The sequence below is a fragment of the Filicampus tigris genome, chromosome 4 (assembly GCF_054856515.1).
Source record: "Filicampus tigris isolate MCC_2025a chromosome 4, RoL_Ftig_1.0, whole genome shotgun sequence".
In the NCBI taxonomy this organism is placed as follows: domain Eukaryota; kingdom Metazoa; phylum Chordata; class Actinopteri; order Syngnathiformes; family Syngnathidae; genus Filicampus; species Filicampus tigris.
The window spans coordinates 5277671-5305600 of record NC_141220.1 but is presented as its reverse complement, the minus strand read 5'-3'; the positions used below and the strand labels follow the sequence as shown (position 1 = coordinate 5305600).

General features: G+C 40.2%; 1 protein-coding gene across 6 annotated transcripts; it reads left to right on the top strand.

Annotated features, from left to right (window-relative positions):
* Positions 1-1187: 1187 nt before the first annotated feature.
* On the top strand, positions 1188-27335 carry LOC147148271 (dual specificity tyrosine-phosphorylation-regulated kinase 4-like). Of its 6 annotated transcripts, none has more exons than XM_086029407.1 (13): positions 1188-1438; positions 2315-2491; positions 2908-2971; positions 3056-3219; positions 5470-5606; positions 5792-5932; positions 6031-6169; positions 12257-12332; positions 16703-16875; positions 16963-17023; positions 19336-19438; positions 19520-19620; positions 21984-22033. In XM_086029407.1, exons 1-13 carry the CDS (start codon positions 1307-1309, stop codon positions 22016-22018), a joined length of 1503 nt encoding a protein of 500 aa, XP_085885533.1. In that variant the 5' UTR covers positions 1188-1306; the 3' UTR covers positions 22019-22033. The 6 variants fall into 6 exon arrangements, 4 of the variants coding, with proteins under 4 accessions (XP_085885533.1, XP_085885532.1, XP_085885534.1 ...); XM_086029406.1 differs by lacking the exon at positions 21984-22033 and adding an exon at positions 25595-27335 and having other exon boundaries at positions 1189-1438; XR_015086651.1 differs by lacking the exon at positions 21984-22033 and adding an exon at positions 25595-25632 and having other exon boundaries at positions 1189-1438; positions 17184-19620.
* Positions 27336-27930: the final 595 nt, after the last annotated feature.

The following is a 27930-nucleotide window of genomic DNA, read 5'->3' as shown; positions in this document are numbered from 1 at the left end:
ATTTATTTATTTATTTATTTATTTTGCTTAGTTGAGTACTTTTTTCCACGATATGGATTAGAACAGTACTCATATGGGGCCATTCACTGTATCTAAGACAGTTATACCTTTCAAACTGTCAACTGATGGTCTCAAAAACATAAAGAAGTTGAGAAATTCAAGCAATTAACCTTGATAATGCACAACTGTGAAATTAAGTCATTCCAGGTCATAAAGCATCATCCACATTGTAAAGCTGACTGAGAAATATGATTGTTCACTAAAAATGTAATCAATATTTCTTTATCATAATGTCGATTATTTAAGTGCTAATCTACAATTCAGGAAATCTTAAAATAATGAAAAAACACACAACTAGAGGCTGTTTGTAACATTTGACTGGTGCTCCATCTATCTATCTATCTATCTATCTATCTATCTATCTATCTATCTATCTATCTATCTATCTATCTATCTATCTATCTATCTATCTATCTATCTATCTATCTATCCACCCATCCAACCCACCTACCTACCTACCTACCTACCTACCTACACGTGTATGTGCGGTCTGCACTTTTACTACTATTGATAGCTTTTTCTGCAGTAATGCTGGTGGAAAAAAAGATGGAATTAAATTAAATCACTCTGCTTTTGGAGGATTGGAGTGCTTAGTAATACTGTACTTTATCAACAGCATAAACATTTCATCTGTTTGTGAAACATTCATGCATTAAAGTGTACGTTTTATGTTTAACTACGCCTGACAAGTTTTGTCCTCTTCTGCCCCCAGGTGGTAAATAACTGCTATGACAGCCTATCAACATTTGATTTTATAATTTTACAGTATAATTGGAGAGTAATGATGAAAGAGCCGTACATGACACCAACCATCAAAAGGAATTGTATATTAACTCATTCCAACCTAATGACATACTGTTTATGTCATTTCACAGAGGGTCTGGAAAGGTCTAGTAATGAATGATTTAAATAGACTTTTTTATTTTATGATGAAGAAACCCCATCAATTAAAATGTGTATCGTTTGACATATGACACTGAAATTTTGGAATCTTTAATAGAGAGGCACGCTGCGCTATGGAGGGAGCTTGGAACCAGCGGCGCCAAATTGCTCTATAACACGAATTGTGACGCCGGTTTTCCTCTGACACGCGCACGAAGTTCTTGTCTGGTTTACTAAACGAGTCTTTAGATAACCTATGACGATATCAAGTAGCCTTTAAGTCAAAGAACGGCCATGTGGCAATACCAGGTCTTCTGATAAAATCGTATTAGACCACCAACGTGTGTTCAGCGACCGCAATGAAATGTTTACTTTCAACCATCTTGACATCGGTCAAGTCTTCAAGCAGAGGTGCTTGGGACTTGAAAAGACAGCATATGGGAGGAGATTCCCAAAACGACAATGTATTTACAGAGCAATGTTACAACCCAACAAGGTAAGTTTTATTCTAAGATGTTTGAGTTCAATTTGAGATTTTTATTATTATTATTATTATTATGTTCATACATGAATACATTGGCTACAGAGGTTAAAATAGGACTTGCCACTGCAAATGCAATTCAGTTTAATGAGACAAATTGTAACCCCACAAGGTGTCCAGCAATGATTTTTAACCTCATGTGTTTATTTGTCATTGTTATGTCATTTGGTTAGGTATTATTATGTCACAATGATATTGTGATAAAATTGTTAATTTGACATTTGCAGTTCTGGGTGGTTTCTGTTGTGGATTTTAGCAGGATTTAGCTATTAAGCTAATAGTTTTTGCTTCGTGTTATTTTTTTTAGGCCATTTTCTATTTCTATTTTCCTAAAAAGAATGGGCATATTTGCACACTATCTCCATTCAAGAGCTGTATTACAAATGTTTACTTTTAGATAATATTATTAGTGGTACTGGTATTTGGTGTGACATTGTATGCGAATGTTCTTTTTCATGTTTTGCCCTTCTAATTCAGCTGTTTAAGATTACTAAATTATTAGGCGCACACACAAAATGCAGTTTGATTGAATGCCATTAATACTGCAGGAAGCATCTCTATGTAGAGTAATGTACTATTTAACAATCATACTGGTTAACTTGTCAGATGGCAAGCCTTTTCAAAGATGAAACTTGGTGAGCAAAATGAGTTATTACTTAAATGAACTACAGACTACATATTTTAGAATGCATACATGGAGCCCATAAATGAGCCAAATGTTTCAACAGTGCTTCCATGTATGGTAATATACATTAATCAATTTTGTTTGTCATTATGATATGATTTTGTTCATAGCAGCATGAATATTAACCTTATCTTTTAAACTTATAGATCTGTCCAACTTCAAGAAACAAGGACCACCGAAAGTCAATAAAATGTGCTGAATATAAACCAATATCCCCACCATCAAATCCTCCTCCTCAGATGACTGAATTTGGATTAATATGTCAAAAGATCAGCTACCCACAAAACAATATGCATCAACAAGGCATCTCCAAACCTATTCAGGTCTGTTCCAATGGAATGTTGCAAATGTATCAGTATTTCTAGGGCAGGGGTGCTCACACTTTTTCAGCATGCGAGCTACTTATAAAATGACGAAGTCAAAATGATCTGGTCGGGTCTGTTTTGAATTTTTGTAGTGGGTAGGTCCTACCCACTACAAAAATGCAGAACACGTTTATTTTCAAATATATTGAGGATCTTTATATGTACAATATATGTTGATGTACCTTGCATAACCGAACCAATATAGCACAACACAATTAACTATGAACATCTAGATTTTTTTTTTTTTAATGTCCTGCGATTTACCAATGCTCCCTTTGTGATCAACTGGTAGATCGCGATCGACGTATTGAGCACCCCTGTTCTAGGGTTGTCAAGTTTCATTGTAAATGTTTTCAGTTTCCCTTTCTACACAGGCATACAGAACAACGATCAAGAACAAAATCTTCACTTTCAATTTACCAAGTATGACATATGAAAGTAAGAGCCTCAGGGCACCAGCCTTACACTTGTTTGTATTCTGATGACAAATTGGTGAAAGGTAATATCTTAATCTGTACACAGGTATTCTTAGAGATAACAGGCGATATTTGACACCATATGAGCAGATTGAAATTAAAGAATACAGAAAGGTCTGGTATGTAGGAAAAAAAGATAGTAAAATTCGGACACAAACCACATCTGAGGAGGCCAAGTCATTTGATGATGACCAGGGATTCTACAAATCAGTAAGTAGAGAACTACTTACTGAGAACTATTGACTGTTTTTTTATTTCTTTTATTTTCAATTTAATATTTCTATGGAAGCATAGTACTGTCACCAAAAAAATAAATAAACAAATATAATGTATTAATGTTTTAAGGTCATACATTTCGTATTATAATATTAAGTAACGGTTGTAGTGTGATCATTTCAGTATTAGTATAACGTGATTAAATTCACATTTTAACGTGCTAAATTTCACGTTTTATAACATGATGAATTTCACATTAAAACATGATGAACCTTACGTTTTAATGTGATAAATTTCACATTTTAACGTGATAAGTTAAAAAAAATACCGGTAGTAATCCATCAGAGTCAGGCTTTGATTAAAAACAAATACTCAATCGGTGTAACCTGAAACCTATTTTTGGTTGTCATAATTTAAAATAATTAAATTGGATGTATTACATAATATAAAGGATAATTTCAATTTATATTGATTTTTTTTCTTTTATGTAATCCATATTTATTTAAATAATTGACAACCACGTCTTGCAAGCAGTATGCCTGGCTTACTGTATACGTTATATGTGTGTTAGCACCCTCTGCTGGTAAAACGTTCATATAACCCTATAGATTCCAAAGCAGGTGAACTGGCTGTAAAGAATAATAAACTTAACATCCACAGTGTTGTACCTCGTATTTTCATTATTTACACTGAAAAAGGTTTTTGTTAAATTTACTCAGTTTTATTTTGTCAAGTGATTGCTCAAAATAAAATTTGCATGAAATAAAATCATTTGGATCCAGATACATTTTTTAAGTTGATGTATAGTCTTCTTAAAAAAATTATCTGGATCCAAATGATTTTATTTCATGCAACCACTTGACGAAATAAAATGGAGTAAATTCAACAAACCTTTTTCAGTGTAGGCCTTTGCAATTACAATATAACAGAGGAAAACTGCTTGCTTCTGCCTATTAATTTAGTTCATTTTGATGCAATCTCACAAGGGACAAGTGCACTTGGCAACAGCTGATGAAATACAAAAACATTGTTCAAACAGTTAAGACCTTGGCATAATCTCGTGGGAGTGCACTGAATAAATGATGGTTGAATTTACTCAATTATATTTTGTCAGGTGGTTGCACAAAATAAAATAGTCTGGATGTAATAGTGTGTAATGTAATAGTAATGTAATAGTATTATATTTTTAAGTAGATGTATAATCTACTTAAAAAAAGTAGATAAAAAAAGATTTTTTGCCATGCAACCACTTGACAAAATAAAATTGAATAAAGTCAACACAGCATTTTTTTCAGTGCAGGCTGAAAGTGGAGATTGTGTGAGAGTTCTGAGATTGTGACATTGTGTTACTGTAAGTCAGAGGTGCCCAAGTATCCCTATCCATTCTGTTTTGGATGTCTCCCTCATCCAACACACCTGACTGAAATGATCAGGCTCATTTTCAGGCTTCTACAAAGCTTGTTGACGAGCGGCTATGTTCCATCCCATAACGACACACAATGGCGAAAACACCTCGTTACGCCCAAATCTACCCTTGCAAAGTCTAGGAAAATACAAAAAAAATACTACCCATGTACACAGTTAGACTACGCGTGTTTCCTTGTTGTTCTCTTTACTGAAACAAATGGTGTGTTGAATTTACTCATTTCTTGAGGTGGTTGCACAAAATAAAATCATCTGTATCCATGAATGTATGTTTTCAAAGTAGATGTATAGTCTGCTTAAAAAAAATCGATCTGGATTCATGATTTTATTTTGTGCAACCACATGACGAAATAAAAGTAGTAAATTAAACACAGAATTTTTTTCGATGTACTTTCTCACCGCACCGGCCGAGGCGGACGGCCGCCCCACATTGAGTCGTGATTGAGTCGTGGATCTGCTCAAGGCTTCTTCCCAAAAGTTTTTCCTTACCTCTGTCGCCTAATGCGTGCTCATGTGGGGTTCAATTGGGGCTCAGTTAATCTTTTAATAAGCGAGGAGTGTGGTCTTTGACCTGCTCCATGTATAAAGTGCCCTAAGACAACTTATGTTGTGATTTGGCACTATGTAAATAAAATTGAATTGAATTCTCCCACTACATATTTTTTTCTTTTGGAGTGGCCACCCTCCTCGTCCTCTCATGCATACTCTACTTCACAGGTACTCTTCATGAAGTTTTCTGCATATCTGTAATGTTTATTGTGAAACTCTGCAGGACATATTACTAATAAATTCATTGTTCAATGACTTTATCATCAATAGAGGATTGGTGACCACCTGGCTTACCGCTTTGAAATATTGAGAGTGATAGGATCAGGATTTGCTGGAAAAGTCCTGAAGTGTAAGGACCACAAGACAACAATGCTGGTGGCAGTCAAGGTCTTTCGAAACACAACCGAGTAAGATGTCACCAAATCAATGTGTATAGCAAAATGACTACAGTTTACACATTTGTGTTACGTAGGAAAGGAACTGGGGATCCCTGCCATGAAAAAAAAACTAGCTCCATATGTGTAAAGCTGCACAGAGTACTGTACATTTTATATTAATTTCATCACACACCTGAGCATGCTTTTGCTTCTAGGGGTCGTGGATTTGCAGAGGCGGAACTAAAAGTCTTGAAAACCCTGCAAAAGTTAGACAAGAGTAACAAAGCTAATATAGTACACATGAAGGAGTACTTTTACTTCCGCAGCCATCTGTGCATCACATTTGACCTCTTTGAGTAAGTTGACATCTTTTTATTTCATTCTGTAGTAGAACCAGAACTTCTGATTCATGCAGAAAGAGAACTTATAAGAATTTGACTGTATTTCTTTTCAGAAAAGACTTATTTAAAGCCTTAATGCAGAGCAAGATGCGACGACTCCATGATGGGGACATTAGAAAATATGCCACAGATGTGCTTAAGTGTCTTCAAGTACTCAAAGGCATGAAGATTGTTCATGGTGACCTGAAACCAGTAAGGAGTGTTATATATTTGTTATTTAACTTTGTAAGACAACCATATGTAGAAAAAAGGTAATGTTCTTATGCATTGTGAAAAAGATCACCTGTGAAACGTGCACGCACGTTAAGTTTTATATCAAATTATGCACAAAAGCATCACAAACAAAAACGGAAATGGAGGACCACAGCATTGCTATGCTTTTGCTGCTGAAGTTATTGAATCTGTCAATCCTTCCCCAGGAAAATGTACATACAAGATGTGTCAGAAATGTTCCGGGACAGGTATCATTAAAAACTGGTTCCCTTGATGACCTTCTTGAGTTTGAAAGAAGAAATAATTGTATAGAGCTGCTGGAGTGCTCCAGCATGCTGATGTTCTTTGTAAGGAATTGCCAAATGCTCAGGGTATTGTGAGCATTGTTTATGGTGAAGCAGCCATAAGTTGTCCTGCCACAGCTCTCACCTACTGTCACTTTGATTTATATAACTTTCATTTAACCCTTAGAGGTCCCACTGAGTTACAATAATTATGTCTTCTCACAGGGAGCCCTGGCCAAGACAGGCAGCAAAATATTGCACAATAGACATGAGACACAACAAACCCACTCACACAACTATACCACATTTGACACTCCACATGGTAGAGCAGTAGACATTACACAGGTAAGCTAATACATAACAGACAAAAAACAACCCATCAGGTTAAAAAAAAAAAAGTTGCATTGTTTCTCCATGGTTGATTTTAAAATATTTTTTAAAAGTACAGTACAGTTGTCAAAATTGAGCAATTTTCACGTTTAGGTATGGAAAAAGTACCATTTGCTTTATTGTACGAGAACGAGGCTTCATCTAATCCTCAGACACAACTATTTTCACGCACGCAAGAACAGTAATTTCACCATTTTAGTAAATTCTAAAGTTCTTAAAAAAAAAGGGAGGGCTGGAGGTGCATTTGTGGTTTTACGGGTCAAATATGACCCGACAGAGAATACTGGTTGTTTAAAAGGTGGGGTTGCTCTGTGGATCAAATGTGGCCCACTGTGTCCCACAACACACAAACACACACACAGGCCCTCTTCACTTAACCTCCCTCACATGAACTCAAACATTCTCGTAGATTATTGATACACACGTATGCACACATAGACAAAGGCACTCTACACCCCATGTGAACTCAAACTTCCTTGTAGCATATTGGCACAATTTAAATAAAAAATAAACATTGACATATATAAGCAGGGTTTGGGTGAGGTATCAGTTGCGCTCTGTTTGAGCATCAGTCAACATGAGCAAGAGGTATACTCTTTATGAGGAGCTGGATCCTATCTTTGGTCATGACAGTGAACCTGAAGACAGGAAAGCGAAGCTGAGAAGGATGCGTCCGAGGATGAGGTTCAGCATGACTCTGAACAAGACCACACATCTGATGAGGAGGACCCAGATGTCACAGATGCCGAATGAGAGGTCGTCAAGTCAAGAAAAGGTGGCATTTGATAGTCACCAAGGGAGAACATCCTCAAAATGACTCCAGGGCCTACTAGATACGTAAGACATCAAGTCAACGTTTGAGCTTTTCTTTCCACAACCTCTTCACAAGATCCTGGTTGAAATCAGCAACATGGAAGAGAGAAGAGCGCTTGGTAATAGCCGGATGGAGATTGCTTAAAAGCAGCTGAATGCCGACATGGGACTGTTGCTTCTTACTGGGGTGTACAGATCCTGTAATGAAGCTACTGCCAGCGCTTTGGTAAAAGGGAGACAAGAGTTGCTCGGCATTGCTCCCATCAAGGATGTATGGGACAAATGGGTGGGCAAATTGCCATTTATGTACATTTCAGGGCCACAGGTTACAGAGGATGGACGGCTAGTCCCTTTCATAGTTGTCCCTTCAGGCAAGATATGGCAAGCAGGCCTGGAAAATATGGCATCAAAATTTGGGCAGCATGTGATGCGCAAAACAGCTATGCATGAAAATATACACAAGGAATCCTGCTAGCGGAGTGCGTTTATGGTTTAATTTTCAATTTGCACATGCAATTCTGATTCAACTAAATTTGGTTTTATGAAAAGGAAGTTAGCACGTCCGCATCCCAGTTCAGAGGTCGTGGGTTCCCTCCCTCCCTGTGTGGAGTTTGCATGTTCATCCCACGCCTGCGTGGGTATTCTCCGGTACGCCGGTTTCCTCCCACATTCCAAAAACATGCATGGTAAGTTGATTGGACACTCTAAATTGCCCCTAGGTGTGATTGTGAGTGTGGCTGTTTGTTTGACTCTGTGCCCTGCGATTGGCTGGCAACCAATTCAGGGTGTCCCCCGCCTACTGCCCGAAGACAGCTGGGATAGGCTCCAGCACGCCCGCGACCCTTGTGAGGAGAAGCGGTATAGATGATGGATGGATGGATGGAAAAGGGAGTGACTTTTTGTCTTTATCCTGCCAAATTCTATATAGGTCAGATTTGACCCGTAACACCACAGATGTCACTGTTAATCATTTTAAATTCCATCCATCCATCCATTAATCCATCCATCCATCCATCCATCCATTATCTACCGCTGATCCGGGGTCGGGTTGCAGAGGCAGCAGCTTCAGCCGAGAAGCCCAGACTTCTCTCTCCTCAGCCACGTCTTCAAACGCTTTCAGGGGTATCCCTCAGGCCAGCGGGAGACAGTCTCTCCAATGTGTCCTGGCTCGTCCCCAGGGCCTCCTACTGGTGGGACATGCCCGGAACACCTCACCAGGAAGGTCATCTGGCTTCTCCCAACGTGGAGGAGCAGCGTCTTGACTCAGAGTCCCTCCCTGATGACCGAGCTTCTCGCCCTATCTCTAAGGGAGAGCCCGGACACCCTGTGGAGGAAAGTCATTTTGGCCGCTTGTATCTAGGATCTTGTTCTTTTGGTCAACGCAAAGCTCATGAACATAGGTGAGGGTAGGAACATAGATCGACCAGTAAATTGAGAGCTTTGCCTTTTGGCTCACTTACCGTGGTGGAGGGGTTTGCGTGTCCCTATAATCCTAGGAATTAAGTAGGTCCTGGGTGAGGGACCAGACAAAGCACGGCTCACAAACTCCTTATTATGAACAACAAAATATGGATGCCGTTTTCCTGTGCACGGACACAGATCACCCAAGGTTAGTGGGTGGCCCAGGATGTAGAATGGCGGTGGCAGGCACAGCGAAGAGCGGCCTCCAAATCCTGGTTGACTTGTTCTGTCCGTCTGTGGGTGATAGCCGGATGAAAGACTTGCTGTTGCACCCAAAGCAGCACGACTTCCTCTATACACGAGATGCAAACTGGGGACCCCTGTCTGACACCATGTCCAGGGGAATGTCATGGATCTGCAAGATGTTCCGTATCAACAGATTTGCAGTCTCTAGCGTAGATGGTAATTTCGGCAGGGCAATAAAGAAGGCCATCTTGGAAAATCTGTCCACCACAGTCAGTATGACAGTATTGCCTCGGGATGCTGGGAGGCCCGTGATGAAGTCCAAAGAGACATGAAACCAAGGACGCGATGGGATTGTCAAGGGTTGTAGTAATCCAGCCGGAAATTGATGGCAAGTCTTATTGCAGGCGCAAACCGAACAAGCATTGACAAATGCAGCAATGTCCTTCCGCATCCCTGGCCACCAAAACTTCTGGGAGGTGAGGAAGTGGATGCGTCTCAGTCCGGAATAGCAGGCGATCCACGAAGCATGTCCCCACTGAAGTACCTCCAAGAGTAACTTCTCTGGGACGAACATCGCCTTCTGCAGACATCCCTCTGGGACTTGACCAGTACACCTGGACCTTCCTCTCCACTTCCCACCGTTCAGTCCCTGGCAATGATGGTCGCGGGGATCGGTGTCCTCCACTGCCGAATCATGAAGCCTGGACAAAGCATCGGGTTTGCTGTTCAAAGATCCACTTCTGAGGGTCAATATGAAGTTGAACCGGGTGAGTAACAGCGCCCACCAGACTTGCCATGAGACGAGTCGCCTGGCTGTTCTGATGTAGGCTAGGTTCTTGTAGTCTGTGAAAACTGAACTGTTCCTTGGCCCCCTCCAACCAGTGCCTCCATTCCTGAAGGGCTAAAACAATGGCCAGCAACTCGCGGTTTCCCACGTCATAGGTAGCTTCAGCAGGACTAGGTCGTCGGGAAAAGAAGGCACAGGAATGGAGTCTCTGGTCGACTGAGGAGCGCCAGGAAAGGACTGCCCCCACTCCGGAGTCTGTTGCCTCAACCTCAACAACAAAAGGTAGATCTGGATTAGAATGACTTAAGTAACCGGCGGACGCGTGAAATAATCGTTTAAGCATGGCAATGGCAGATTCTGCTTCTGGGTTCCATTTGAACGGTACCTCACCGCGTCAGAGGTCCTGCTCGTTGGCTGTAATTATGAATGAAGCGTTGGTATAAATGAGCAAAACCCAGGAACCTCTGCAGCTGCTGCCTTATTGTTGGAGTTGGCCATTTGACTACAGTCTGGATCAGCTCTAAGTTGGCCCTTCGCCACAATGAACCCCAGTAATTGAATTGATTTGGGATGGAACTCAAACTTTTCAGCTTTTACATGAAGACGGTTCTCCAGCAGCTGTTAGAAAACCATTTGGACGTAGCAGCGGTGTTCATTCAGACTTCTGGAGAGAAGATTAAAATGTGATCTAAGTGGACAAAGCAAAAGTGATTAAGCGTCTCTCAAAATGTCATTGATTAGCCTCTGGATCACTGAAGGGGTATTTGTGAGACCAAAAGACCATGTATTCAAAATGGTATAAAGGAGTCTTAAATACAGTCTTCCACTCATCCCCCCCTTTGATCCTTACCAAATGGCACTGCGAAGATCCAATTTCGTGACTATCGTAGCTGTCTGTAAAGGCACAAACGCTGAATCCAACAGTGGTAGAGGGTGTTTATCCTTAATTCTGATGTCATTGAGGCCCCGGTAATCTACGCACAGACGTATTGTCTTCCTGCACCCACAGGTGAAGAAGGATGGATTAAGGCATCAGCCAGTGACTTTGAAATGTACTTGTGTCGTGCTTCTTGTTCAGGTTGAGACACTTTTACAGTACTTTTAGTACAGTTTTGGTCAACGGGGCACCTCTCTAAAGCCAGGCCTAGAGGTAGGCCTAGCTTTTGGTAGACTGGATGTTAAGTTTGGGGGTGGATCCCAGAAAGCGCAGACACAGATAAGGGGTTGACAAAAACTGCACACACTACATTGTTGAACGGATGATAACAAAAAGCGCTAACTCAGGTGAAAATAATGACTAACAAAAGGTGCTTGTGAAAAGGATGCAAGGATGAACAAAAACGACAAAATGTCAAGGCGGCGAGACCAGATCAAAATATGTGGCAAGGAAGTGAGGGAGCGGGCAGAAGGAGTCTAGACTAACGTTTGGCTATGCAGGAGAGCATGGCTTCAAGCTGCCCTTTTAAAGGCAACTGATTACAAACTGCAACAGGTGTGCAGCCAAGGGAAAAGCCCACATCAAACAGGCTTCTGCTGCTGCAAAAAAACAACAACAAAACAAAACACAGCCTGAGAGCACAGACATGACACCAGCGCCCGTGCGCTCGGTGTAAAAACGGGCATAATTTAATTTTTGTGCCAGCGCAAGTTTAGTCTGCCATGTTTGGGGCTGTGTTGCGGCCACATGGCTGTTTCGACACACAGAGTTGCCTTGCCCCTGACTCATCTGACAATTTGGTAACAGAAAGTAGTCTGTGATCAGCGTAGAAACGGGTGAATTGTCAATTACGTGCAGGCACAATGGTGTAGTTGAGCGTTTTCGTGAATTTGATAGAAGCACTACACTTACACTGGGAGTTTTCTACCTCACCTCACCAGCGGATCAGCAAATTTGGTTGGATGAACTTGACTAAATTTTAGACTGGCTAAAAAGGAGGTCTATTTTGCAGCACAAATGGTGTAATGCGATTGTGTGTATTTGATCAAGGCGCCGGCAGACAAATTCGGCATATTTGCAGCTCCGTGTGAACAAAGATCTTTTCAAAAAGATGTCACCCTTATGTGATTCTTTTCAAAAATAAGAAAAAACAACTAAGGAGTGGCTCTACCATTGGTAAAATTCTATCTAATCTTTCTTTTTTGCAGGAAAACATTCTATTAGACAAGGAAAACAATGCTGCAGTGAGCGATTTTGGAGGCTGCATATTTTTGAAAGACAATGGCAAGTGTATCTTTTTCAACTAAATGTCACAGGTGAACATAACATTTAGTCTCTGTAAAGTAAAACACACAATAGGACACAGTGGAGGTAAATTTGAGAATTTTCACAAAACAAAACAAACAAACAAACAAAAAAAAAAATACACACACATACATACATATATATATATATATATATATACATATATATATATATACACACATCTATATATAGACAGTGAACAACAGACATAAACAGTGATAGTGACACCAGACATGGACATACTGTATATATGGGTGGTTCATAGAAAAGTATGGTCCAAGAGTGTGACATAAAAGCCCAAAAATAAACTTGTTCAAATCCAGGTCAAAATTCTCATATATGCTTTTAATTAATTAAACGTTCCTGCAATGTGCTCTGAATAAATATAGCTCAGCCCTTTGTTTGCAAGAGATTGTTGAATGCCATGGTCTACTCTATTGTGTCATATTGGAGCACTTGGTACCAGGACACCAAGCACTGAGCACTGAAGTAAAACAGATTCACTACCTTCAGTTGAAAAACTGGTACAAATTACCAATTGTACTTACTATATTTAAAATATAAATTAACTCTGAATGGTGAACAATGGCGTTACATCGGAGGCACAGTAGACACCAACAAATGGTTAGTGATCGCTTGGCAAAATACGTAATGCCTGCAGCTGAAATGCACCTTTCAAATCCTGCTGATTCATATGCAAGAATACACCAAAGAAATAGTGTGTGAAACTAGGGTGAAACAATTTGTTGATCAACTTTATTGAACAATCGAATTCATGATCCCTTGCTTGAAAGGTAGCTTACTCGGTCGTCATAGAATAAAAAAATAAAAAAAATGTTTTTAAAAAACGTTAACAGCGTATTTTGCAGGGAACCCATTGAACTTCCAGTTCAACTTCCTAAAGTCATTCCGGTGGAAGCAGTGCTCTAAGTGTGCTGGTATGCAGCATTATGCAGGACCAGCACTTCTCAGTTTTAGCCTCTAGCGTACCAGGAATTCGCATGAGCCCACAGTACCATATCGTGTTCTACTTCTCTCTTGCACTTTGTGATGCTCATGACTCCTTCAGTAATTCGGGTACCTCAAATAAAAAAAAAAGATGATAGAGGATTTTGTTTCTGCCGCTGGTGACAGTTTATTTGGTGCGTGCGCCATCATTTAGACATGTCAATGAAGCTGCAAGCATACTCATAACCAGAGATATGTTGGACGGACAGGCGTCCATTTTGTGGACGGACAGAGGACGAGAAGTCTTTTAAAAAACACAAATTAAGCAAGGACGGAGGTGCGTTTTCGTCCGTCCCTCTAATTGTTCTCGGAGCTGCCATGTACAGCTTTCAAAACACTGTACAGTGCTCTTTTTCATTCTCTCCCTGCAGTATTGTTCTCACATGAATAGTCTGCCCTCTAGTGGACGCCATGTCTAGTGGATAGCAATTTTGTTTTATTAACTAACTGTTAACATTATCCATTTGCATGTGAAGTATGTTCTTATCTGGAGCATCTCTAGACTGTAAAAATCTATCCAAACCTGATGAGTCATGCCAGCTCTACAGAGAAAGCTATGACCCGGAAGTGGAAGACGTGGCATGCTCCTCCTATAATAACATTGCGTTATTTTGCAATAATTATTTTTATTTCAAAATTACGCAAAAAAAGTAAGATGGGAAGCACTTTAAAAGGACATACGGGGTCGAGGGATGATCATTTTTATGAATAAGCACGGAGGGACGAGGACGGAAGGGTATCCAGGTCGTGGACAGAGGACGGACCGGCAAAAAAGGGTAAAGTGCCCATCTATGCTCATAACAAAGCACACTGCCAACGCAAGGGATAACTTCAAGATAAAAGCTTACGAAATAATACATTGACACCAATGTAATAGCCTTAGTTGGCTTTTATTTTGAAGTCGGACCGCGTGCTGGCGTGACTTTTAGCTTGATTTGTCTTTTTAACATTTTGGCTTGCCTTATAATTGTTTTTAATTGCCATCAGACCAGGTAGTTGTTACCAACATCAACAACGTCATCCCGAAAAATATTCAATCGCTAATTTTGACTCTAAGAAACAACTAAGTTAATTATTGCATCATCGTATGATACGGCACAAGTCTATGCCATTTACTGCCAGCAACTAGCTGCTAGCAAAAAGTTCCCAGCTGGCAACAGCAAGTGGTCTTTACGGCTGTTGCTTTGCTTTTCTTTTTCTTCAGTGATGTAGACATAGTTTGTAATAGTTTGTAATTCACTCGCCAGAGGGAGAGAGTGAAGAAGAGAATGTGCCTTAAATTGCACTTGGAGGTCTTTTTCATTCACTGTCCATGTATAAAGCAAAATATCTTGCCTTGTATTAAGCTTGCCTGCAAGCTGAATTCTCGCGGCATTTGTGAGTTCACAAAACCCCGTTTACCCCATTGTACCTGGCAACAGTCGACTTATTTTTTTCCATTTAAAGCACTGGGTGGAAGTGTTCAGTACATCACAGGAGTAGATCGACAGTAGTATCTTGTGGACATGAGGAAACAACCCTAAATTATTTTTTTCTGGTATCATTATGGACAGTGTGGGACTCGAATAAACTATATTATGTTGCATTGACCTTCTGACAGTTTATTGGTAACAACTGCTTTTGATATGGATGCTTTTTAAGGGTATAAAGGGCTCTTAAATAATTACATGGGTGTGTTGGCATGTCATGAAGAGGAAGTGGTCGCAATGGCTATTTTTCACCACTCAAAGTGCATTCACAGAAACGACAGCACACATCTGTCAATTTGTTTATTTCTGCAGTTTGTAAGCAGTGAAAATCTGGTGATTGATTGTAAAGGGAAAAAAAATATTAAGTCAAAGCGGGTCAGCATTTGACCGCACGGTTGGACCATACATTCTGAGAACCGCCCATATACGCATATATACTGTATAGTAATGTGAAAAATGATTTGCCCCCTTCTCAATTTATTTTTAGGATCATCAAACAAATGTAAATATCAGACAAAGACAACCCAAGTAAACAAATAAAATGTAGTATTTAAATCGTGATTTTATTTTATTAAGGGGAAAAAAAGTATTCAAAGCTACCTGGCACTGTAAAAAGTACCCACGCGGTGGTGGTGGCTGTGTGATGGTCTGGTGCTTGCTTGCTTCATCAGGAATGGATGATTTTCTGTGGTTGATGGAACCATGAATTTCGCTCTTTATCAGACAATCATAAGAGAGTGTTTAGCCATCAGTTTGTGACCTCAGATTGAAGTGCATTTGGGCTCTGCGTCACAACGATCGAAAACACATCAGCAAGTCAACTTATGAATGGCTTAAAAAAATAAAATGTTTTGAGAGGCCAAAATATATCCAGAAAGACTTGCCAGTTGCCAGTTGTAGTAGTAGAAAACGATTTATTTGAGTTGTTGCTGCTGAGGGTGGGCCAATCACTTTTTCACACAGGGCCATGTAGGTTTTTTTTTCCTTCCTTAATACAAACCTTAAAGTGGAAGTCAACCCAAGCATATTTTTCAAGAATATGTTCTATGCAAACCCATTAGTTGAAACAAGGCATTCTGATAAATATTGCGTTTGTGAATAAGAGTTATTAATCCACCCGATGTACCCACTTTTAGCCATCACTGGGGGCAGCCATTTTGTCACTTCTGTCGACTGAAAATGACATCACAACTGTCTTCTGAAGCTGGGCCGTGATTGGTCACTACCTAAGCCCTGAACAGTTGTGATGTCATTTTCAGTCCACAGAAGTGACAAAATGGTCGCCCCCTGAGATGGCTAAAAACGGGTGTATTAACTCTTATTCCACAAACACAATATTTATCACAAGGCCTTGTTTCAACTAGTGGGCCTGCTGGTAACATATTCTTGAAAAAAACGTGTTTGGTTTGATTTCCTCTTTAACTCATTCACTGCCATTGACAAATTTACTTGTCTTTTCACAGTCCAGCCATTCAATCCGAAGAACCTATTTATATTTTTTTTCAAATTTTTTTCAAACGTTAGGGTAAAAGAGGGTCTGAAAATGTCTTTCAGTGAATGAGTTAATTTAAAACTTCACTTTGTGTTTACTTGTGCTGTCTTAGACTAATATTTACATTTGCTTGGTGATGGGAAACATTTAAGTGACGGACAACATGACACAAAAAAGTAAGAAGGGGGCAAACACCTTCACATCACTGTATACATGCGTGTGTGTGTGTGTTTTATTTATTTATTTTTTTTTACATAATAGTGCATATTGGGGAAAAAAATACTGGGACAGAAAATACTGTCGTACTTGAAAACTAACGGAAATTAAACACCGCAAACAATGCCGAAGCTCATGTATCTATTCTATATGATCTACTACAGATAGACCGACGATTTACACTCTACCGTACATGTCTCCAGAGCTGCTCCTTGGCAAAACTTCTACCCCAGCGACTGACATGTGGAGCCTAGGCTGTATGTTGGCCGAACTCGACAGAGGCTATGCTCTCTTTGGTGGCCATACCAAAGCAGACTTGTTCTACTCTATCACAAGAGTAAGACTGATTCATAATAAATGGCAAGCCTCTCCAGTTTTATGCTTGTATGTCTTAGCTAAGGTTTTGAATATCAATTAATTTCAGGTGCTTGGCCTCCCACCAATGGAAATCCAGGTTGAAGCCAATGAAAAAAATTTTCGCATTGGTAAGCAAAGTAAAATTAGAATACTTAGCTTCATGAGACTGGCCATAATAGGCCTTTCCTAGGGGAAATCAAGTCAAGTCAAATATTTTCTTGACAATAATATGTTCTAGGTGGCCCCACTAGGCTAAATGCGGTATTCTGATTAATATTGTGTTTGCAGAATATGAATTAAGCAGCAAAATCCACCGGTTTTTATCCAATTTGCCACTTGCTGTCGATTGAAAATGACATCACGGTTGCTCAGGGTTCAGGTAACGACCAATCACAGCGCAGCTTGCAAACGTCACATGACAAAACTCAGAAAACAGGTGAGCCACAATCAGAGGTGTCAAGTAATACTTTGTTACCTTGAGTAAAAATTTGGGATATCTATACTCTAGTAGTTATTTTTCAGCCTACATTGTAATTCTACTCTTTACCTTTTTACACAAATATCTGTAGTTTCTACTCCTTACAAAAAAAAAAGAAAAAAAAAAGAAACCCCCACGTCACTATTTAATTTCGAATTGTGTTCATTGCATTTTATCATTAGCCGGGTTTACAGGGAGACTTTTTTGTCGACCTAAAATCATTGCAAATTTTTGGTCACCTGTTTACATGTGACGTGATATTTTCCGATCCGCTGTTTAAAAAATTCTGTTAGTCATCTCTTAGTCAGATGAGCCGTGTTTCCGCCCTGCGACACGCAGAGATCGATATATGTGATTTATCAAGATGCCGTTCATTTGTATAGTCGTTATGATAGTTTTAACACTTTTAAAGTAACATCTTGATAAAAAACAAGTTACTGTACTTTACAACAATTTCTCCTGTAGAAGATAAGCTCTGGTAAGACGCTGCCATTTTAAAGTGCGTATATGACGACATCACTACACATTTACGTCAAGACAGAGCATGTGCAGACCGGACGCAGCCTGTCTATTCCGATTGAACTGTTTACATGACGCTCGTTCGGATTGGCAAAAGGAATATACCACCCCTGTGAATCCAAATGAAATTCCATTCAGGTTCGGCCTGTATATTTCGATTGAGGTGTTTAGTTGGAGCATTGGAGCAGTTTGGTCATTCGGATACATTCTAATCGGAATATATTACTCCATGTAAACATGGTTATTGTTCAAAAAACCAATCCAGATAAGTCGCACCACGATCGATTGAGTGACTTTGATTGGATGAGAAGTATAAAATCACACCACTCCGTCACTATTAGTTTGTACTCGATGCATTTCACCTACACATGCGTTGTTTTAGAGTAACTCCTCCAAGTATGACCAAAGATGTCATACATCAATGACAACTTGGCACACTCAAAGTGCAGACGTATAGTTTTGCCTGAAAGATGTCCGACTGATCCAACCCGAGTGAGGAGGTTCGTAGCCAGAAAAGCCAGCCAACCATCGCACATCTTTGGTCATACTTGGAGGAGTTACTCTAAAACAACGCATTTCAAATGCGCTGAAACCTTATGAACGGAATGACACCCGCTAGTGGCTTTCAAAAACTCGCCGTCAAACTACAATAGTGGTCATATCTTCCGCTCCATGAAACACACTTTAATCCTCAGTAGTAGACATGGCTCTTTAATGTATTTGCATTGTAGGCCTACTAGATGCGATCATTTTAATGGGCGTATAAGAAGTTGAAACAGCAGTTAGCCTTCAATGTAACACTTTAATATAACATTTTGATCATTATGGCCTTTAGAAAAATGTTTTTTTGGGGGTGCTTAGGCAGCGCAGAACAGTCCCCTGCGATGTAACCTAAGCTTTTTTCCTTAAAGTCAAGTAAAACATTTGGGGGTAAATCGTGTTTACATGATGAGGGCACATAGAAGATTGAAAAGAACATTTTTGACTTGACTTCCACTCAGTGCATTTTTTCTTTACTTTTATAATTTTAAGTAGTTTTGAAACTATTACTTTTATACTTTTACGTGAGTAAAAAGCTTGACATAATACTTCAACTTCTACTAAAGTCTTTTAAAATCCCAATATCTATACTTCAACCTGAGTAATGAATGTGAATACTTTTGACACCACTTGCCGTCATTGGCCAACGGGTAAGGAATGTACCAAACACGATTAACTGCAGTTCACTGCACTATAAAAAAACAAAAAAAAAACGGTGTTGCACAGTGCACACACATTTTGGATAAGTACTTGGGTAAGCTGTTGAGTAAGAAGACAAAAAATGGTTTATGGCTCGTTCATCTTGAAAGGTCTTCACTTGTGACTTAAGAGCACATTTGTTCATAACAGTTACTGGTGAATGAAGCTTTTTGTTACTTTTTCACTTTTTTATTTTTTATGCAGGTAGCCCAGACATTGAATCCACAAAACATCAAAAAAATACACTGGCCATGAGGATAAGGTCGAGCAATCCAAAGTTTCTGGATTTCATTTCATACTGCTTGGAGTAAGAGTACATAAAATGGCTTGCTCACCACGCAGTAGATCTTTATGAATGTCCATTACGTGCATGTGTATTGTTTATCAGATATGATACAAAGAAGCGCCTTACGCCAGAACAGGCTTTGCGTCATCCATGGATCCTGAACACAGATGCGCCCAAACCAATGAAGACAACTATTAAAATGAGTGAGTAAACGCTAATACTGTACACTTCAATTGTAAATGAAACATTTACATTTTAGTATTCATTACCAATTTCATACAATCAAGGTACAGACTAGGGCTGCTCGATCAAGCGATTTTGAACCGAAACTGAATTTTCTGGATAAAACGATGTTAAAATCGGCACATTCGATTTTGTTATTTTTGGTGTATCTAAGCAACCGTAGTTTCCTCTGCATTTCCGCATCCTCCTACGAGCGCACAGTTGAAAACAACAACAACAATAGCATCCATGGCTACCTACCGGCGATTCTGCTACCTTTGCTCAGACAAGTGAGCGTTTGGTTAATAAATCGGGCAAAAATAGATTTGTAGTGTAGTGTGTGCCCCGCATGTACAATCCAACTCGTGAGAAATTAACTCAACGTCTGAAAGGCGTCCCTTTTTTTCTCCTCTACAACGGACCTCTGGTGCAGCCGGACTATGCATCCGTATTTTATTGGGGGGCCGTTTTGCACTAATCATTGATTTATGTTTATGTTAGACCAGGGAGAAAGGTGAAGGCTAGTCACTAGCTTGGTGCCAAAATGACTTGCTGACAGACTGTTTGGTTTACAGACTTGACTGTCTACCTTCTCTCATGTTGATGATTTCGTTTCAGATGGTATATGCACTTTCTTCTTTCATTATTGGTTTAATTAAGAACAGATCTGAAATCTATTGTGTAAGTAAAATGCTGTTAATCACAATGGATTGTTCTGTGTAGTAAGTTAAATTGACTGGCATTTTGAGTTCAAAGATAGAAAAATTAAGTTTAAATAAAAGACATTCAAAATGCTTCATTTTTCATTATTTTTTTTTATTTCACAAAGAAATCGTAATCGTAAAATCGGGTTTGAGAGAAAATATTCGGGATTTTCTTATTAGGCAAAATCGAACAGCCCTAGTACAGACTGAAGTATCACAATGACCATTGGAGTTCCATGACATGGTAGTATTTGGTGTTCTTTTCACTTGCAAGAAAAAGTAAGCAAACCCGATGGAATTACCTGGATTTCATAAATTTCATGAATTGTCCTAAAACATGATCTGATCTTCACCTACAGTATATCACATCTACAGATATAAAGGTTTCTTAAACTTGCCACATAATTATGCTTTCATGCTTTTAGTGAACACAACTGGCCCTATTTTTGTTCCAGTGCAAGTCTAGTGGAAAGCACAGGCTAGCTGTGCGCATGATGGAGTTTTCTTTCTTTCTGTATTTTGCTAAACTTTGCACAGGTAGAAACGGGCGTAAACGTGGTGTTTGTGCCATTATGTCTTTTTCCGGCCAATCATAGCACCATCCTACATTTGTATTAAAATCACCACAGTACGCCCGATTACGCCATGCTTCACATTGCAGAAACAAAAAGACTCGCTGGGGTCAGTGCATGACATTGCCAGGTTAACTTGCAAGGTCGGCTGCACAAGTGACAAGGGCAATTGGAGAACGCCTTGAACACTCACCTACTGACTCTTCAATTAATTGATTTCTACAATGATACAGGAGGATTGTCCCATGTTGTTATTATAATTCTAAATGAAATGCGATGACATCCACCACACATGAATGCAGAATACCGCCACGATCGAATCCACCAAAATTGCATTTGTAGCACTTTGGCCATTGTTTAGTGCATTTTATATGTGCTATAAATAAACCTTGACCTTGATGTCCACGACGATCTTAATTTCTACAGGTCAATGATAGAGAGGATCCTGACTGAGTCAAAACTAGTTTGGTTTGGGAACATCACAGTACAGGAGCATACTGTAAGTGACTCACTTGGGTAGTGCAGTCATCTGAAAAAATATCACTGGACATTTATAACACTCACTGAGGAAAGGTCTTAATATTTTATAGGACTCCAGCCATCCGGCACATAATCTGTTAGGGTAGTTACTTGGGTTTTTACTAAGGATGTCACAATATTGGCAATATTGTGCTGTCGCAATATTATTGCCACAATATATCGTCGTTGTCGTGTCACGATATTGATAGCAGCAAATCTGTTTAACACTAGAATGCCCAAAAGCCTGTCATTTGACTATTTCTGCTTTACATTTGACTATGTCACCCCGCCATACCCCCTGCTTCTTTGGCAGGTAATGGCCAATTTACAAATGAAAGGTGGCTAATTGTAGCCAGCAGAGTTGTTTGTCAAATATGACCCAGATTTGTCATTCAAAAGTTGTTGTAAAAAAGTAGTAAAACACCCCGGGCATTCTTAAAGGTGGCAAAAAATGCATCACATTAAACTGCACTAATAAAATAACCACCAGAGGGTGCTAGAACTGTGTGTCATGTCTCTGTCATCTTCCACACCGCTTACCCTGTACAGGGTCGCGGGGAGGTGTTGGAGCCTATCCAAGCTGACTATGGGCAAAAGGCGAACTACACCCTGAACTGGTCGCCAGCCAGTCGCGGGGCACACACACAGACACAGTCACTGAGTGGGAACCGATCCCATGCTGCCCACACACAACTCAGGCGAGTGTACCACTACACCATCAGCGACCCGGTTCTGGAACTGCACAAATGGAAAACAATTGCTTTCAAGACATTGTGTTGAGAGTGCCAGGGCACCACATGTTTCATTTCATTGGAATGTACATTGTAATTTTTAGATGAATAGGACAATAAATTGAAACTGAACTAGTTTTTACACCGTGCACAGTCAATTTTCTGCTGTCTTCGGGCAGTAGGCGGGGGACACCCTGAATTGTTTGCCAGCCAATCGCAGGGCACACAGAGACAAACAAACATCCACGCTCACAATTACACCTAGGGACAATTTGGAGTGTCCAATCAACTTACCATGCACGTTTTTGGAATGTGGGGGGAAACCGGAGTTCCCGGAGAAAACCCACTCAGGCACAGGGATTTTCAGTGCTTCGCTCCATGTCCCACCGCTCCAAACGCATCATTCGCGCCGCCCTGCACGCAACCGCGCCGGCCCGCGCGAACTGCATTGACTCCAATTGAAATGCGCCGCCAGAAACGCTCCCAACGGAGTTGGTGTAAATGCAGCATAACAGTCACAACCCATGTGTACTATTTAACACTATTGATTCTGTATTTAACACTATTGATTCTGTACTTCACAACCAAAGCCAATTTGCTCAGACTCTTCCCCTGAAATGTGTAATAGATTCCTGCAGATTTTCATTGATAAAGTTTGTACAGCTAGGACTCTTGTTTCAAACACCACAGTCGATCCCTCTGTCCATGTCACATGTTCAGCAGTGTTTAATTCTTTTGAAATTGTTTCCTTGACATTTTTAGAGGAAGTGGTTATTAAGACTAAGCTATCTGGCTCCCCTTATGACTCTGTTCCTCCACATTTCTTGCAGGAGGTTCTCCCAGGTAAATTGGTAAATCTGTCTTGGCCATTATCAACAGCAGTCTGTCTTCTGGTGTAGTACCCCAACAATTTTAAATTGTGTGGTGCAACCCCTTGCTCAAGAAACATGGCCTAGATCAAGATGTTGGCTCCTGTGAAAGTGAGTCTGGAGACCAAGCAGCTTGGCCTCAGTTCAAAAACTAACTGTCCAATGAAATTCTTTTACTAGTTGTGATGTATCCGTCGTGAGCAACAACAAGAACTAGATTTCAGTAAATGGCAACTGCTAAAGAAATAAGCACATTTAAAATATCGATAAAGTTTTAAAAGCTTGGGTTTACTTCCTCTTTGATATTTAGTACACACCACAGCTCGGCACTTGACCCATTTTTGCCGCGGCCGCAACCCTCCACCCTTCTTCATAAAACTTATAGCCCCCCGGACCCGTCCCCCTGTGACGCCGCTGCGGCGGAGATGCTAACGGAAGAGATGCTAAAAGATCATTAGCTGGCTAATTTACTATGCAAACCCACTGTGGACACGCTTCAAACATGCTTCAAACACGCTTCAAACGCACCACTAGTAGTTACCCAACTGCGTGTACTTACTTCCATTGCGAGCCCTGGCTGGCGGGAACGTAAGCTGTCACTACACACTGTCTGCACCCAAGGGAGTGTCGGCCACTTAATTGCGATGTAGAAACCTTTTTTGTTTGCTCCCCCTCTCCGATGTGAGCGAATGAAGCGCTGCGGCATTCTGGTTTCAAATTTCCCGCCGTCAAACACCAGCGCACTTTCTTCTTCGTCTCATTCTTTTCTCCCCTCTGAGCGGCAAGATGTCTGCAAACATTCTGCAAGTTACTTATTTATTTTCCACACTTCCCCTCTACTCCTATTCCCGGCCTTCAAAATAAAAGCATATCAGTAAACCTTTCTACCGGGAGTAGAAAGAAGCCTTTCGCCGAGTAGGCTGAGATTTTAAATTTGGCCGCCTCGCGAACACGTCACACGCATGAGGGCTGATTAGTGGGCCGGACTAAAATCCACTTCCGCCCTTGCTTAGTCTAGCCATTTTTTCCAAACGTGTCACCCCCGACCCCAAAAATAGGCGTCCGGCCCCGGGACGGGCTACCCAGCTCTGGTACAGACGTTGGAGGTATCATCACTGTAATCCTGGCTCACTCACTGTGAGCAAATGGGGCCTTCTCCTGACTGCGTGTTTCGGATCCGTTGTCAGAGATTCAAAAGAATTTACTGTATTTTTTGGACCCGCATTCACTCTATTAAATAAAATGAAAAGAAAAGAAAAAAATATATATAATACGCACCGGGTTATAAACCGCACCAATCTATGTCGAAAAATTAGATATTTACTGCATTTACAGAATGATTTTGAATTGTAAATGTACATGTATGTACCTGAACAGATTTTTTCCTAACAGTGCCTTTTAACACGGCAGCATCTTTAACTTTATTTTAACTTTGCAGATTAAACGGAACAGAAAGAGAAAATAAACAGTACTTATCTTCATTTCACTGCCTGCTGCCGCCTCCAATGTCTCACCATAGATTCATTGTCGCTAAGCTTGTGTGCAGCAAATAATTAACTCTGACTGCCGTCCGTGTTCTATCCGCGAAAGAAAAAGTAGCGTATTCTTCTTTGCATTGATTTTTTTCTTTTGATTCTAATTCCGGTTAGAGCGCCCCAAGCGGCGGAAGAAAAATACACAGAATAGCTGCACCTTTTATATGAGCCGCATGGTTAAAAACCTAGGAAAAACATAGCAGCCTATAGTCCGGAAAATATGGTATATCATCGCCAAAGAATAGTCAGATGTTTTTTTTTTCTCAGCCAATCTTGGGTATTTTACATGTGTTTTGTTTCAGTATGCTGGTGGAGGACTCAAAGACCTGTGGGTGAGAATTGGCTTTCTGACACTGGAAAGCACATTCTGCTTAAACCTCATTGATAGCAGCAAATAAGCAGCAAATAATTTGCTGCATCCAGCACAAAGGTGTCTGGAATCTTTTTTTTTTTTTTTAATGTTGTAACCTTTATTTAACCAGGAAATGTGCCATTGAGATTAAAAACCTCTTTTTCAACTGGATCTTGGCCAAGTGGCAGCAACAAACATGAAATTTACTTACATATCAACACTGAATTTTACAAACATGTGCAAAACAAGTATGACAAACTTTGTTTGGATTTAAAAATGTTGAAAGAAATGTTATCAGTAAGCCTCCAGCCCTTTCGTAGAATTCCATGCATAAGTAGCATACTAAAGTAAATAAGTTTTGTCTGCATTCAGCCATTAAATTGTCAGATGCGCCGGGGGCGTGTAAAACTAAACGCCCTCGGTCCACTGGAACACCCAGCTTGGTACAGCACGGTCTGCTAAATTATCAAACGCACTAAACTTGGCTTGCACCAGCACAAAAATCAACGTGTGCCAGTTTTTGTAGCCGAGGTGTGAAACCACCCCAAGTTAACACCACCCCTTACATGATGACACATTATGATTTGCACTGAATGGTTTGCTTGCACACAGCCTGCTATATAAAATTTGAAAAGACTGAAAATAATTATCTTTTTTGTCCACCCCTACACAGGTGTCAAAGCAGCCAAAACCAGCTTGCTAAAGAGAGACAAAATTGCACCACCACTGTTGCAGCCATTGGTACCACATAAATAGTGACGACTGAACCCTTGGACACTGGGATTACACATTACATGTATATATAAATATACATGCATGTATAAAAATATATTTGGTATATCACAACAACAAAGTTGGCTAAGTCAGTAGTAGAGTTTTGACAGAAAGCAACAACAAGAGGCCCAAGAACCCACTACTGGTTCGCAAAGCCATGACTCCCAAGACTGCAAAGGCTCTACAGACCTGCAAAGGGAATTCCTGAACTGACTAAGAGAATGCCTACAACTCAGTGCCCCGCCAATGGATACCAGAGAACGTGGCATAATTTGGGCAAACAGCCTGCTGATCTTAATCAAAAACTCAATGCTGTAACAACAGGAAGCCGGCTCCAAGACCATTGAACCTTTCACTTTTAAGTGCCACGTATACCGAGTGCACACTTAATTTACAGTCTTCTGTAGTGCCTTTCTACCTCCAAGGTACTCACCAAATGATGGTGTGTACTGGACATCGAGAGTAATTTTGACAAACGAGATGGTTATGAGCCATGCCGCACCCTGAAGTGCCCAAATGGTTGCAAAGAGAAAATGGATTAGTGCTGGGTCGTCGCGAACGATTCGTTCAAAAAGAACGAATCTTTTCAGTGGACGTAAGTGAATGGATCACTTCCTCGAGTGATCCGTTGTTCTTCCTTTTTTTAAAAAATGTATCATTATTCAAGCTAAGAACAAGTAAAATACAGTGATTCGTTCTCTTCTCAGTTCATTTGAGCTCAGCCACATGCATGTCTTCGCAAACGACCAATCAGCAGCCAGCGTATTGCCACACTGCTACTCTATTGGCGTTCACGAAAGAAACAGTGGGGAAACTTCCCGTTCAACGAGTCAGTGAGTGAATGTGCTGCCATTTTCCGTTCACACACGATTCAGTGAGTGAACGTGCTGCATTTCTTGTTCACGAACGAGTCAGTGAGTGAACATGCTGCCATTTCCCGTTCACCAACGATTCAGTTAGTGAATGTACTGTATGGTATTTTTAATATAAATAATAAGAATACAAACGCACAACTTACAATTACTGCAACATCAATGTGAGCACAATAGTATATTATTTTATTTTTTTAATTCCGTGCCCTGGGAGAGGTGGTGTGTTCGTGTGGGGTGGGGGTGGTATGTGAACGATTCAGTTAATGAATCTTTTGAACGGTTCTTTTGGATGAACAGATCCTAATGATTCAGTTCACTTAAAAGAACTGTCATGCCGATCACTAAAATGGATGCAGATCTAGATGTGACGCTTATGCAGGTACTGAGAAGCCACCTCAGTGACAAGAACGAGTTAAGCCTTGAATGTGCTAACAGTCATTAAATACGCAGCTGATATTGTCACTGGAATTGATGGAAGCTGCTAATGTTATGACAAGAAATTTGACAATCCACTAAAGGAGCATGAAGACAGAGTGTGTCTGGTGTCACAACACCAGACAAAATGAGGAGCAACCATTATAATTATAATGGGGGGGCATCCACAGGATTAACTGCATTGGTAGTTTTCCTGTTGGAATCTTGTAGGTGATTAGTAATCCCCATTTCTAATGTTTTACTTGTTGGTTAGTTTTTTGTTCATTGTTTTTTTGGAGAAACAAGGTTCCCTGAGAAGGAGCCTGTCGTTTTTGTTTGTCAAGATTCATGTAAATTGATGTAAATCAAATGGACAAAATAAACTTTATTTTTTCACATACGGCATTGTTGCAACGTCTCCTCCACATGTATGTTGTAGTTGCTACCTTTCAGCAGAAGATACAGATATGTTTCAATTTGAAACAGTGCTTGTTCTTAACTACTGCCAAATTATTTTTTATAACTGTCAAGTCAATGTACACAGCCCCAATTCACAGCAGACTTTTGCAAGGCACTTTTAAATTAGGAACAAGTCTAAAACAATGTTCCACACACATAAAAAAGGATTAACTGAACCCCACATGACGAGCAGCAAGGAAGAAACCTCGAACAGAACCGAGATATTGATTGTGTAAAATGGTTTTCAAACGGGATGCACTATTTAGGGCTGTGCAATTAATCGAAATTCAACTATAATTACGATTATTACACTCCACGATTACAAAATTGGCATAATCTATCTATGGTATCTATCTATGATCACACCTATGGGCCGTCGGATGGCAACCCTCACAAGGCGGAATGCCAGCTGCTTGAACCGAAGGTCCATCGGCAGCAGTTCAGTTCCCGGCCCACGGGTCTCCCCTTTTAAGCACAAAGACTCTTTTAT

Coding starts and splice junctions, on each gene's coding strand:
- LOC147148271 (XM_086029406.1), top strand. CDS start 1,307: ATGTTTACTTTCAACCATCTTGACATCGGTCAAGTCTTCAAGCAGAGG. Junction 2,492..2,907: donor GCATCTCCAAACCTATTCAG/GTCTGTTCCAAT, acceptor CTTTCTACACAG/GCATACAGAACAACGATCAA. Junction 5,933..6,030: donor ATCACATTTGACCTCTTTGA/GTAAGTTGACAT, acceptor ATTTCTTTTCAG/AAAAGACTTATTTAAAGCCT.